We start from the raw sequence: 14,264 nt of genomic DNA, 5'->3' as shown, positions 1-14,264 counted from the left end.
CTTTCAGAGAAGTCCTGGTTAAATTTAAATCAGTATTGGCTTTACCTTTAATTGGCTTGTTGTAGGTATTGGTGGGGAACGTTTTAGATATAAACATCTATAAGAAGACACAGGAATTTTTAAAGATTGTGTGAACGCACATCGTATTACAAAAGTTTTGGTATATGTGAGCGGTTTGGGGCTTTTTTCGTGCTTGTGTGTTTCCTGGTATTTGTCGGTAGCTGATGTGTTGTTACTGGTCTTACATGCTGGATTTAAAATTAGAATGTAACAAATTAAGGGAGAACGTCTACATTTGGTGTCTGCATTCATCTTCTCACCCTGAAAACTCTTACCTAGATGCGCTGTAACCTTGGCTGGTGTGGAGGATGCACAAATGGGCTCAGCTGGAGTGTGTGATTGTGAGAGGTCTGGTTTCTCCATCAGCACTGGAAGCCGAGGTGCAGGGAGAGGAGCAGCCCGTTATTTAATATGAGAAACTTTGCCGCTGCTTTTCTTGTTGTTACAGCTTGTTCTGCTTTTTGTCTTTCCTGAGGCTGCGCTGATAGAGGCAGGTGCTCTGACACCTCCAGGGAGGCAGCAGCAGGCGGAGGCTGCACTGGCCCAACCGCCAGCACCGCTCCTTTCGTCTGCATGTCTCGGTTGTGCCAGCTTCCCTCTTCTCCGGCCCGTGTGTGAAGTCTGTGTAAGCTCATCCTCTGTGGGCTCTCTGAGCCCAGCAGCCGTGGGTTTCGTTGGAGTCTGTTGCATGTTCGATGTGCCCAGGGAGGGTGTGGAGTCTCCTGCTCAGGAGACTTTCAAACCCGCCTGGACGCGTTCCTGTGTGGCTGCCCTGGGTGACCCTGCTCTGGCAGGGGGTGGCACTGGGGGATCTCTAAAGATCTCCAGATCTTTTCCAACCCCGACCGTTCTGTGACCCTTAAAAAGGACTGCTGACCCCACACTGCAGCTCCTTTCCTGGCCAGTGTTCTGCCTGCGTGGCAGCAAGAACAGGTAAATTATCTGTGATCCGCATAAGAGCAACGCTCACGCACAGCCCAGCCTGTAACCTAGGCTGCGTGTGGCAAGTACTTCCAAACCTAGGGATGGGCAAAATGACATTAAATCTTAAATAGCAGTGCTACATTTGCTCTGTTTGACTGCGAATCAGGTGTTTGCTGATATATTTAAATATGGAATTTCAGCAATATCCCCTGGCCCCTACATAGAGTTTATGAGAAAGCCTCCAGGCAATGTGGAATACAGAAGGGCAATAATTGCAAAGGAGAGTTTTATTTCATAAATACAGGTGTTTCAAATAATATTAAATAAAATCATTCCAAGAAATATGGTTATAGCTGTCGCTGTTTTCATGTCCTTCTTGTGTGAAAAAGGGCTGGTATAAAGAAATGATTGGCTTCTAGTCTGGGAATTCAGAAACATAAGCACTGTTTGGAAGACCTGTTTTATTCTGAATTGTGGCAGTTAAAGATTTTTCTACACAAAGCCAGTCATATGCAGAGGATGATGTTTTGACTGCTGTTTCAACTGAAATTTCCGAGAGGCTTAAATTCAGCATAGTTCAGTGGGTGATGTAGAAGTTATTTTTATTACCATTTTATGAAGCTTTTCCTATTTGAGATGATTCCGTAAGTAAATTCCATCAAAAGAAATTACCTATATTTTGGGAGGTAGGATGAGGTCTCGGACCTTCACAGGGATGTTATTCATCAATAGGTTTTTGAGGAATTCAGTTGCTTTTGTAATTCATGTCTTCTTAGATTATTACAGTTCTTAAGATTTTCTTAGCTTTTTGCATCTTCTTCTGAAACTTCTATTCTCTGTTTTTCCAGCTGTATTTTAAACTTTAGAAACACAATGCTGTTTTTTCGGTGAGTTACAAGTGGCAGCATTGTCATACACTTCTGTCATCATAAATAATCTTTTAAAAAACTCAGTCTTGGTTTTCAAGGTGAGCACTGTCTTTGTTTTCCTGGAAGCAATATGTTTTAGTGAATGTTATAGCTTTTCTCTTTCTGTTTGTCATAGCAGTTGCCACGAAGTCTGTTAGGTCGAAGGAGTTAAGGGGTTTCTCAGGGAGCCCTAAGGGGGGTGAGGCACTGTGCCATTCTCTGGCTGTCCTTTTGGTTTCTAATTTGGAAGTACATCAGGGTATGTCACTATTTCTGTGTTCCAGCTCCTCTTTCTCTTCTGGTACCTGCACATGGAATGGGATTGTTATTTTGTTTACTGTATTTGTTCAAACTCTAGGTGAAAAAGTACTGGGCTGAGAAACAGCTCAAGTGGCGAGAACAGGAAGAGCAAGATCTACAACGTCTGGAGGAATTAAGAAAATTAATGGCTGAACAAGCAGTTAAAGACAGAGAAAGGTAAAAGAAATTAAATGTGAATACCTATAGTATCAATCTAATTTGCTTTGGTCTTCCAGCTTGCTAAATTAAAATAAATTGAGATAAGTAATAATTTTTTCTTCCTGCTTGGCAGTCACCCCAGTCTATATGCCAAGGTCACATCACGACGGTGTCCTGGATGCCATTCATTTGTAATTTTGAATTTGTGTTCATCGAAGTTTTCGACCTTAGTAAACGCTCAACTGTTGTAATCGTGATAGGGTACGTGCATTAAAACCAGCTCCCTTCGTGATTTTTAATTGTAGCTGGGTAATAAGACCTACATTTCCACTTTGCAAAATTATTTACAACCAGGTTTGTTCTGTTTGAGAGGCAAGTAAGAGGAGCACATGAAGCACTTAATAGCCTCAATGATACTTACTGTTCTTTTAGAGGGTCTTAAATTGCACATCTACTTGGAGATGCTTTTCACCTGTTTGATGTAATTTAGGACTTCAGCCTGTTGACATTTGAATCCTTGCCAAGTCATTGTTGCAGAATATGGCCTTTAACAACCTGTTGAAGAAACACTTGAGTTCAGAGAGGAGTTCCTCTGTCACAGAGGAGCATAAAAACCCCTGTATGTAGTCTGGTTATAATTGTTCTCCAATCACAGGCATACTTTTTTACATTGATAGAGCCACTAAATTGCACGAACCAGAAATTAATTAGAATAGGGTTAAAGTACCCTTGGCATTAGAATATTAAACTTGGTTTTAAGCGTTCTGTGGGAAGCACTGCTTCGATATAATTTTGTTACAATACTTTGCTGACGGTTAAATTTAAATGTCCCTATCCTTGTGCTGCAAATACATGCCTTTCCTTAAACACACTTGCAGGGGTTTTAGCTCATAGCAAACAAAATGCACATACTTGAGTTACCAAATTTTTAGCAAAACTGTTCAGGAAAAAATGATTTTTCTTTAAACCCATGCCCTGTGCTATGCCATACAGTTGGGGGGATATTCTTTTCTTATGCTAATAAAGATTGTGGAATAAAATATAAGGAAATGGCACCCTTTGTTTAGGAATGCAGGGAGGAAACAATCACACCTTGGGGCTGTTATGAATCCAGCGTTGGTAAATGCTTATGTTTCCCAGAATTGGCATACTGCACAAAATAAAACAGTTTAAAGGAAAATGCTTACTGTTTGTGAAGATTTAATAATTCTTTGGAATTACTTAATGTTTCTCATCTTCAAAGCCTTCAGAAACATTAATCAAAGAAGGGCAGCGGGATGCTGCTGTTACTAGGCACTGCAGTCCTGCAAGTATGGTGTAAGGCATGTTCAGATGGGTTCTGCTGAACTTAGGGTAGGCGCACTGATTTCAGACTGATTTCATAGGGCAGTCCTGTACAAACTAACAGTATTCTTACGTGTTCCTCTGGTTACAGCACGTAAATTGGTTTCAACTCTTTGCAGGACAGATCATGCAGGGTAGCACAGGCAGTGCTGTAGTTCTGATCGGACATGTTTTCAATTTTGGGGAAGGAAAAAGGCTTTTGGATTGTGACCTGACTGACTATTCTAAGCACAAAATATGCTCTGGATGGTGCATTGATTTTCTAAGAAGTACAGTAAGACATTAAAAGATGGTCTGCTGTAATCCTGAATTGCTTTTAAAATTAAGCAATCAGGTTTATAAAAAAGAAAATTATAATCACAGAGTCACTGTGGTGCTCTGTTTATTCAAATCTCACTTTGTAATTGCGAGATGCTGAATAGCCAGAGCTGTGACCAGATCCAAGAACAGGATTAAAGGCACCTGAAACTGGATGGAGAATTTCAAGTGACTAGGTTCAAATTTGCTTTCTACCACTCTGCTTAGTGATCGTCTGACAGCAGAGACATTTAACTGATTGAACATTTCATTTTTTTGGCCTAGAAGTTCCTAGGTAGCCGCAGTTTTATGCTGCATGTGTCTTAGAAGTGTTGTCTTCAGAGCAGCTGGTACCCAGCACCTGCCTAAAGCTGATGGGTTGAAGTGCTTAAGTTCCTGTAGATGTCGATCAAGTAAAAGACAGCAAGAGTAGCTAATTCAGCACAAAATCCTAATAAGCACTGCTGCCTGTGTTCAGAAACATGGGAGAGGGGAAAAGGACTGGAATGTATTAATTTCTTATCTAACAAAATCTGTTAAAATAGTGCTTAAAAACCCCACAGGGACTGGGGTAAGAACCTAGGTCTGATGCCCAGATCCTGCCAATGCCCCAACAACAAGTAGGCAAAAAGTCATACTCCTTTTCTGCTTTCTTCTGCTCCCATTCACTTTGTTTGCTGATAGCAGTCCAGGTATTAAAACAGGGGTGGAGATCTTATTGTATATTCTTGCTGATAATGCAGAAAGTGCAGATTTGAACTCCTTCAGGCCGTGAACCTGAGACTGAAGCCATCTGGACAAGAGCTCTGGTTGCTGGTGTGTATCGTAAAAGGTCTGGACTGGGCACATTTGAAAAAGAAAGCAGAGAGTTGTGATCTTTTTCTTTTAAAATAAAAATTAAAGATTTAGTAGATGACAGCTCCAGAAATGCTTCCAAAACCCAGCAGGTGGTAGGTAAGTGGTGTGTGTTCTCCGTGCTGGCGTTTGGCAGGACGTGACCCGTTAAGCCGGGATACCTGCTGGGACTGCTCTGGGCGTCAGAAGTTAGTGTTGGCCAGCTAGAGTTGTGTGTGGCCCACTGAGAGTAGAGACATAAACATGAGTGTATGTCTTCTGCTGTCGATCCTTTATCCATGCTCCTAAATGCTCCCTTTTGGTGCAATATCAAGAGCTACAAACTGCATTTCTGTCTTACTGTGCTTCATGAAATAGCTTCCAAAAGGACAGATTTGTCTGTTGCTAACAGCCCACTTCTCCCATTTTTAATCTATGCAGTGATTTCAGTCAGGTCCTCCATCAGGTCCCTTAAGTATGGAGTGGATTGAATGTACATAAAATATTCTAAAAGAACATCCCTCCCCCCCAAAGCAATAGATTTTGCATTAATGTTGCAGGGTGGGAGTTATATTGGCATGAAATAGTGCAAATATTTTCACTCACTAGCTGTTAGAAATAGATTGGCACATCGCGTTCCCCAGCGAGGCAGTGAGTGGGAAAGGTTGGTGAGCATCTCAGCCCAGCCCTGTCCTGCCGCCAGGCCTGGCCCTGAGCAGTGAGGGCAGGGGTGGGAGCAGCGGCCGGAGAGGGCTGCTCTCAGCCAGGGCTGTGTCTGCCCCTGCAGCTGTTTGCCACACGGCTCTGTCGGTGCCAGGGTGAAGGTGCTCACGCATCACATCTCCCTTCCCTTGTGCTCTTGGCAGCAGCTCCTGGTCGGGCGTCACAGACTCACAGAATGTTCTGGGTTGGAAGGTACCTCTAGAGATCATCTAACCCAACCCCCTGCCAGAGCAGGGTCACACAGAGCAGGTCACACAGGAACGCGTCCAGGCAGGTTGCAAACGTCTCCAGAGCAGGAGACTCCACAACCTCCCTGGGCAGCCTGTGGCAGGGCTCTAGCACCCTCTCAGCGGAAACTCTAGCACCCTCACAGAGAAAAAGCTTTTCCTAATGTTTTTGTGGAACCTCCTGTGCTCCAGCTGGCATCTGTTGCCCCTTGTCCTGTCACTGGACATCCCTGAGAAGAGCCTTGCTCCATCCTCCTTACACTCCCCCTTGACATATTTATCAACATTGATGAGGTCACCCCTCAGCCTCCTCTCCTGCAGGGTTTGCCTCCCCCTTGCCCCTCTCACCCCCTCAAGACTTTCCCCTCCCTAAGGCACAGCTCTCACCAGCTGCCCCCAGACCTGCCCGCTCTCTCTGGCCAGTGCTCCATGCTGCAGGGCTCAGAGCAGAAAGAATGCAGAGAGGCTGCGGACGAGTAGTTGGGTATTAGAGCTGTTCACAGCACTGGGCAAACGAGAAGGCAGTCGGTGGAGCCGATGCTTGCTGCAGCTTTGCCTCGTTTAAGAATGTCTATAGAGCGGAGGGCTGGGTTGGGCTCCACACCTCAGCGTAGCCACAGCTCTTCGACTGCAGTTGTGGTGTAGATTAGCAAAGGATGTGACCCTTCAGTTCTGTCCTGGGAACCAGAGGCTGCTTCTGCAACGTTCACCTTTGTGTGTGAAGCACTTGCCGTCCCAGCTCCTCGAGCCTGAGTGATGCTGCGCATCAGTCCAGCCTGGCGCAGGCAGGGACACACGCAGACCTTCTTTGCCGTGGAGATGGCTCTTCCTGCTGCCCGAGATTAGTCACCAGACAGCAGCGAGCGGAAGTTGTGATTATAGGGCAAAAAACCCATCTGTGTTATAACCCAATTTTTTAAAGTTTTGCGAAAGTTTTTGTAATGAACATAGTAGATTGTTATTTCCTATTGAATATTTATGAGGCAGTGTCTGAAAGCAGAGTTTTAATGAAATTACGCTTATCAAGAGTTACATAAGTGTGTACCCGCAGTACTTCAAAAAGGTAGCTTTACTGAAACTAGTCAGCTGAGCTCATTCTTCAGCTGGTGATTTATTAAAGTTCTTCCTTACTGTCATATTTAAAGTCAAAATAGAGTATTACGGCATTTTAAATTTAAGCTTTTTTGTCAAGTTAGGTTTACTTTGAAGAAATAGTAGCTAAAATATTACTAAGTATTATAGAGTGAAAGAGAATTAACAACTGTGTTTGCATGTGAATGCTGCAAAATCAAAGCTCAAGTGAACGTTTAAAGCTGAGCATAAAAAGTATTGGAAGAATGTTCCAAATGAGGAACACAACGTAGGGTTGAATCTGTATTTACAAGGTTTTCTGCCTTCCCTGAGCACAGCTTTCATAGCTCTGCCGTTGCCCTCTGGCAGTGAAACTAAATGTTTGTTACTAGCAGCCTCGGTCTCTCCAGCGTGAGTGAGTGATCCCCTCCTCAGGGGAGCCCAAACCTCCTCCTGCGGGGCACCCAGTGCGGCGTCACGGTGCTGCGGCCTCGCTCTGTCCCGGCCGGCCCGCAGCCCCCGGCTCAGACCGGGTGGGGAAATGCCAGAAAAGCTTCCCGTGGGCAATGCCTTTGTTCCCAGGTACCTGCAAGGTTCTGCAGCAGAGACAAAGCACTGCAGATCAGAGCTGGATGAGTGCCCCTCCGTTTTCCTTCTTTGGTAATTTACACGAGTTTCCAGGCTACTGAATTTCATATTTGTTAACGCATGTGTCACAGTAGTCAGCTCAAGCAGAGGGAAAGGTTTTCAATATAGTTTTTGCCATTTTTTAGAAATATATTAATATCTTTTTATTAAATTTCCTTCATGTAAAAAGAGGATTTGGTTTTCTGCCTGGAACAAAGTTACCTCTTACGATTACTATTGCAAGCATTTACCTGCCTAAACTATAAAGGCTACAGTAAGAAACCAAAAGCCTTTCTGGGGTGTCCTCAGGCGACTTTGTACCACTCTCTTGGGACAAATTTGTTTGTCCTGGTAATTGTTACTGGATTACTGATGCATTGGTCTTTTCTAGCTACCAGCACAACTGCACATTCGTTCTGATTTTTGCAATTTGTAGGAAAAGTTACACATTCCTTTGAGCTGGCTACAATTTCGAGAGTAAGAGAATAAACCCACAGGTTTTACTGTAGCTGAAGCAACTCTTCTCCATTTCTCTAACGGCAACCTAAAATTCGAAGGGCAGAAGGATAGTTCTCTGAGAGCAGAGCATGGCCGTGGCAGCTCCTCTGTAAGGAGTAGAAGTGCCAGACCTCGGCTTCGTCAGGAACAGGGCTTGGCAGCAGGCTGAGGGTTTCACGGGCAGACAGTCCTGGTGCTGCTGTCGGGGCTGCAGACACCTGTTGGGAGAAGTTGGCCAGCAAAAATAATGCCACAGGTGATGTTTCAGGATTATTTGCGCTAACCTCATGGTTTTTTTCCTTTTGAGGAAGGATCTAATTCTCAATTTTTCTTGCTTCTTCCAGTAAGAAGATGGGGAGTGATGTGTTTCTTTTAATGGAAAGGGTTACAGGAAGGAGTTCTGCCATACACAGATATCAGAGAACATTTCTTCTTGGCAGAGAAAATGGGGAGGAAGAAAAAAAAGAGTAGCAGGGCTATATAAAGGATGCTAGAGAAAAATCTGCATTCTAGCAATGAATTCTAAAAGGTTAGCCAAGTCATTTAGGAGAAACAAACAAAAACTCCAGAGCAGATAAAAATACAACTCCCTAAGCACCCCTTCTCCCCCCACAAAAAACCCCAAATTACATTTTCCAATGAAAAAGCCTATTTTGCATTTTTCAGGTGTTTAGATGAACCACCATATTATTATTAGGGAGATATGGAAAACATCAGACTAGTTTTCAAACTGAAATATCATAACAGAAATTTAAAATTACACTTGACCAATGTTTTTTCCCATTTGTATGTATGCTGTTTTGCAGGGTAAAGTTTAGACAAGCATTACTAGAAAAACGGTTGCTGGAGAAAAAGGAACTGGCCCTTCAAGAAGCATATGAAGAAAAGGAAAAAGAGAAATGCCTGGAAGCGCTCCGACAACAGGTGGTTTTATTTCCTGTGTACGGTATTTTCATATACAGTAATGATACAAGCACACACTGACATATTACTTGGAAGATAAAAAGAGCAATCTATCAAAAGCAAATAAATGAAGAAGGTAAAATGCGCTTTTGGTCTGACTTTAACAGTAATTCTGTCATGTTGTAAATCCTATGTGCTTTGTAACTCTGACAACAGGAACATTATGATGTTAAATTGCACTGCAGAAGCTGTTAATATCTGAAAAGAGATAAATACTGTTTTTCCTGGGTTGGGTGTGATTTCTTTTTTTCTTGTTTTTTGGGGCTGTGGGGTTTTTGTTTGTTTTTTTTTTAAATAATCTTAAGTCTGCCTTGAGTTGTAGGCAAGATTTATGAGTAATTTGGATTCCCTTTAAATTCTGAAAACTTACAGACCTTGAATGACTTTTCAGAGAGGGATTTAACTCTGTGAAACTTCTGCATGCTCTTTTAAAAAGGACATCCCAGAAAATGCTTATAAATTTTTGTCATAGTAAAAGTGGTGTTACTTATTTTTTTTATACTGCTGACTTTCTGAAGTAATAATTTTAGCTTCAGTTTTAATTTTGTATCTAATCGCCTTGTTTTTTCCTCCAAAGTTTAAATGCAAAAATCTGGAGTTCCCATTCTTTACAATCCAGGAACTGCATCTTAAGCATGCAGCCAAAGGAAAATAAGGGAGGTGTCTGCAAACCCTTTTGATTTTGGATAATTTAAACAGCATTGATGCAGCAACTTTCTCCTGTGGTTCAAAATACGGTATTTGATGCAGCCCCAACCTCACCTCCAGCATGTCCTTTGGCTTTGGGATTAAGGATCCCAGTACAGTGTGCATGCCAGCGAAATTCTTCGTTAGTCCCCTGTGGACTGTTTGTGGCCTTACAAGTGCTTTCACTTCAGCATTTGGGTGTCCAGAGTTGAGAAGAAAGAAAAATATAACAGAGGTCAAATATCTCAAGCTGTCTTCTGTGGGAGAGCTGAGCGTAACAGGAATAAATAAACCTCAGGGACTGTTGGTCTGCCATTGCAGTAATTTTTTTTGTTGTTTAACTTGGGTCTTTTCCAGTCAATAATGCCTTATTTTTAATAATCGGATTCAGTTATTACTTTGCAGTATTAATACTGTTATTTTAGGTTGACAATGCATTTTAATAACTGTTACATCTTTTCTAAGGTACTGTCTGCATTGCGTTGTCTTTTGCATCGGATTTTTACAAGAGGCTGATTGAGAGTCATAATCTGTTGATCTCATCTGAGTGACCCAGTTCTACTGATCTAGCCATAGGAAACCAAACAGTTAAAACAGCCCCACTTCACAAAAAAACCAAAGAGTGTTGTTATTTGCGACTAATTACAGACTTTGTAAAAGTGGTGAACTACTGATCTGAATCCCTTTGTTTCCATCAGAAGACAAAGAAGAAAGTTTGGATTTCCAGGAACTGTGGGTCTTGCTAAATGACAGTCTGCTGGTTCCTTTTTCTGTTGCAGGTTTTGGAGGTCAGAGCTGGTGTCAGTCTCTGCTGAGAGCTGAGGATGCTGTCGCTTCTGCCGTGCAGCATCCTCGCAGCGTCCTCGCCACCCTTGTTGCAGTGCCCCTGCTCGGGAAGGGCTGTTTGCTGGTAGCCTAAGCCTACCATAAGCCTATTCCCTACCAGGGTGTGATGAGGTAGCAATATAAGCTCTCTCTTAATGGAAATGCCGTCCAGCTTTCACGTTTATGTTTTTGAGGGCTTGCAACTGGTGCTCACAATAGGCAGGTTATTCTGTGTTGAGCCTGCCCACGTAGCAGGCGGTTCTCCGCTTCACAGCAGTCCCAGACATGCACAGTGCTGTGTTAAATCCAACTAGTTAAATTGTCTCCATTGGGAAACAGGAGAAAAATCTCCCTGATTATTATTCTCCACTAGAGCAATTTTACTCTGGATTCATGTTTTAAGCTTTACAGCTTTTATATATAGATACCAGATGGTTTAAGGCAACTTCTGAAGATTTTAAACCAGGCAAATGATCGTGTTATTGAAAAGAACCTTTTCTCACCTTAGGTCTGCATAGATAGAGTAATTATTATTTTCGTATCATGTATTTTAGGTTGCTGTCGTTGCAAAATTAGATCCAGCTAGAGTAGTGGCCGATACGGTGGCATCTAAAGCTCGAATGGGCGTTGGGACCAAAGAAGAGTTTGATCTTCAGAAGCCACTGTTCAAGCTGCACACGTACAGTGAACAGCAGGTAACTGCCTGCAGTCAGACTGCATCGCTTCGTGTATAAATATGCATCTTAATAGAGATACATGACGCTGATGTTAACAGTATATCCTAAATAGCAATGTTAACAGCAGAATACAGCATCTAATGCGAGTACAAATAACACGACTAGGAGTCCTAGGTGGGACAAGGTCTCCGACCCCGTGCAGGTGCAGGAGGAGCATGCCGCGAGGGGAGCACAAGGCACAGGAGCCCTGGGCTCACGCTGGGCAGCGTCTCCCGCTGCAGCTGCTGCAGGGAGGCTGCTGGGCCAAACGGGGCACTGGGCACTTCCTCTGTTTGCTCCCTGTTTTAACTGATCTATCTGCTACTTCTTCGTTTCAGATCCCACCCTTTTTATGTGTTTATGAATTTACTTCAGAGTGTCTCCTTTCCACCCGCTCCAGTTAGCTTTATGCTGGGTGTAGGAAGTGAATGGACATAGTGTAATACTCCTGACAGGATTCAAAAGAGCTGTGTTATAGGTAACTTGATTATGGAGTATGCTTTTCTCCTGTAAGATTACGCACTACGTAGATCTCTTCATAAGCTGAAAAATAGCGTCTTGACTATCTCTATGCTATTGCTAGATTGAGGAACAGTTGGGATGGGATATGCAAGGGCTAAAGGAAAAGAAACCAGTTAGGAGTAAAGGAAGCAGGAAACTGAAGTGACTATACTCCTGTTTTCAGGTCACTGGGATTGCTGAGGACAGTGCTAGCTCCATTTCAAATGTAATTAAGCGACATAGGGGAAGATATTTTGATTGCCTCACTGTTCCCCATATGCTCAGTCTATGCATTTGAAATTATTCCCGCTGTGGAATTTAAAAATTATGTTTGTGCAAAGAGAAGTGCTGTGATATAATTCTGTGGCATAAAAGCTTTCTTTTAGCTCTGAATAAGCTGAAATTTAATGATATCTATACCATAGCTTGCCCAGCATTTTCTGTTTTAAGACACTGTAAAGCTTCTCAGTTCGGTAAGAGAGAGATGTGGTATAAGAGCGGTAGGTTTTCGTTTGGCTAGTAAAACCTACCCAAATCTGACCTATGGATGAGGTGTTCTGAAAACCCTTAGCCTAAAATGCTCTGAACATGTGTATGCGGGATTGATGCCTGAATTCTCAGGATAATTTCAACTCCAAACAGGCTTTGGTGCTGCTCAGGCTGCAGCACATGATTCCCGCTGAGCCCGCGAGCACGCTCTGTCCCAGCAGGCGCAGGCTCTGTGGCGGGTGATGCTGCACTGACCCCTGTGCTTGCAGGGGTCCCCCACTGGAGCCTGTGGGAGAGGGCTTTGAAAGAGGCTTGCAAATCTTGTCCAGTAACCTTCTGACCTATTTTAGAAGTCGTTTCCCTGGGCACTAATTGTTGTTATGTAAAATGAAGTGCTGCTGCCTTGCAGTCACAAAGCAATGCCCTGAGAAAAATCATGACTGTGTTGGAGGCACCGACATCCCCTAGAAACCAAGAGCAGGGGATGAGCAGGCTGGTGCTGGAAGCAGGGCTCTGCCACGGGGAACGCTGGAGAAGTCAGCAGCTCTTCAGTGAGCAGCCTGAACTCAGGTCACCACGTTTCTCATCTGCCCTGGGATTTTTGCTGAGCAGTGGCAGCCGGGGCTCTTTTGGTAAAACGCTTTGTGATCATTAACATTCAGAAGGATAATGTCAAGATGTGTGCAGTGAGGTCAGGCTTGTTCACTGTAGAGTTTCTCTGCTTTCGAAGGCTTTATTTTACAACTAAAATTCTCTGCCTTTTTTGAAACTTTTTTAATGTATACATCCACAGATACTGTATAAGATACCCTGTGTGGGTGAGGGAAGTATGGTTTTGTGTCTATTTATCGTTGCTTGGTTTATTTTAACAGATCATTTCTGACCCTAGACTTCGTGTTGAGCTAGCTCTTCGAGAAGCTGGACTTCATAAAACACTTTATGCAAAAGAGATTTTACCAAAAATTCCTCCACTGAAGCTTCCAAGAAGAGATATGGAATCTACAGCTTTTAAAATGCAGAGAGATACTTGAGCATCAGAAGTTGAGACGCTTCAGTGGTGTTGTCTGGCCTATAATGTGAGAGCTTTAAATAAATTTCCCTTCAGCTGTGTCACAGAATTACTTAGTTCTCGGTGCGTGCAGTCATTCCAAACGCTGCCATGCCTTTCTCATGCAGTGCCACTCCACTCCACGCCTGCCTCGGTGAAGGTGTTACAACGCTCTGGTGGGTGTCGGCTGTTGGGGCATAATTTCCAGGGGTAGGGCCCTGTGCGTGACGGGCGCTACAGGCCAGTCGGTACGCAGCGGTGTGAGTAGGAACTCTGCTTTTTAATTAGCAGTGTAAATCCAAAACAGCTTGGCAGAGCAGTTGCTTCAGGTTACGTTATATGTTAATACATCCCACAACTTTCATTCCAGGCTTCTTGACGATTTGATTCTTTTAATTATACAAATCTTCATTATCATGAATGCTTCTATTATTCTTTCATTGTTATAAGAAGAAACTTAACCTCTGTCTATATTTAGAAACCAGTTTGCTGCATTGTATCTACTGCAAACCAGTCACGCAATTTCATATTGCAAAGTAGTCTTTCAATATAAATTAGAAACGACGTTACAGATCTGGGATCTTTATTTTGGAGCTGGAGCTACTGAATATGATTGTATTAAATGAAAGGGAAGTAGATGTCTTTTCATTTTGAAACTGAGTGTAAATAAGATGAGTGTAAAATGTATGTAAAGAAGCCACAGTTAGCAGTTCAGCCAAAAATTTCTCAGGATGATGAGTATCAGAAAGATCTGAACATGCGATAATTACAGGAACTTCATTAGCGTAGCGCTGTAACACCTTGTGGGCGCACAGGGATCCCATACCCACGTTGCCTGTGGAACAGGCAGCAGTTCCTCGCTGTTGGCACGAGGACCCGAGGACCAGGGCAGGCGCGAGCCCTCCCTGCAGTCCCCGGCAGAGCCTGTGGTGCTGGCACAGCGGACGCGGAGCACGTGGTTGTCCTGCTCTGGCCGCGCTGTGCTACCACCGGGCCCAGCGCGGGCACTGGCACCTCTCTGTTTGCAGCAGGGATGGGCAGCATGAAGTTTTCACACCTCAAA

The 14,264-nt window shown here is 43.5% G+C and overlaps 1 protein-coding gene across 1 annotated transcript; it reads left to right on the top strand.

Moving 5' to 3' along the window:
• Positions 1-508: 508 nt before the first annotated feature.
• LOC104272344 (coiled-coil domain-containing protein 148-like) lies at positions 509-13,184 on the top strand (the record flags this gene model as incomplete). Its single annotated transcript, XM_009867309.1, has 5 exons — positions 509-685; positions 2,251-2,369; positions 8,779-8,896; positions 11,002-11,142; positions 13,026-13,184. Coding segments are annotated over 5 exons (714 nt in total), but the record flags the coding sequence as incomplete, so codon positions are not given.
• Between the last annotated feature and the right edge of the window lie 1,080 nt (positions 13,185-14,264).

The sequence above is a fragment of the Apaloderma vittatum genome, unplaced genomic scaffold (genome assembly GCF_000703405.1).
Source record: "Apaloderma vittatum isolate BGI_N311 unplaced genomic scaffold, ASM70340v1 scaffold37873, whole genome shotgun sequence".
NCBI classification, from domain to species: domain Eukaryota; kingdom Metazoa; phylum Chordata; class Aves; order Trogoniformes; family Trogonidae; genus Apaloderma; species Apaloderma vittatum.
This window is presented reverse-complemented; position numbering and strand designations above follow the sequence as displayed.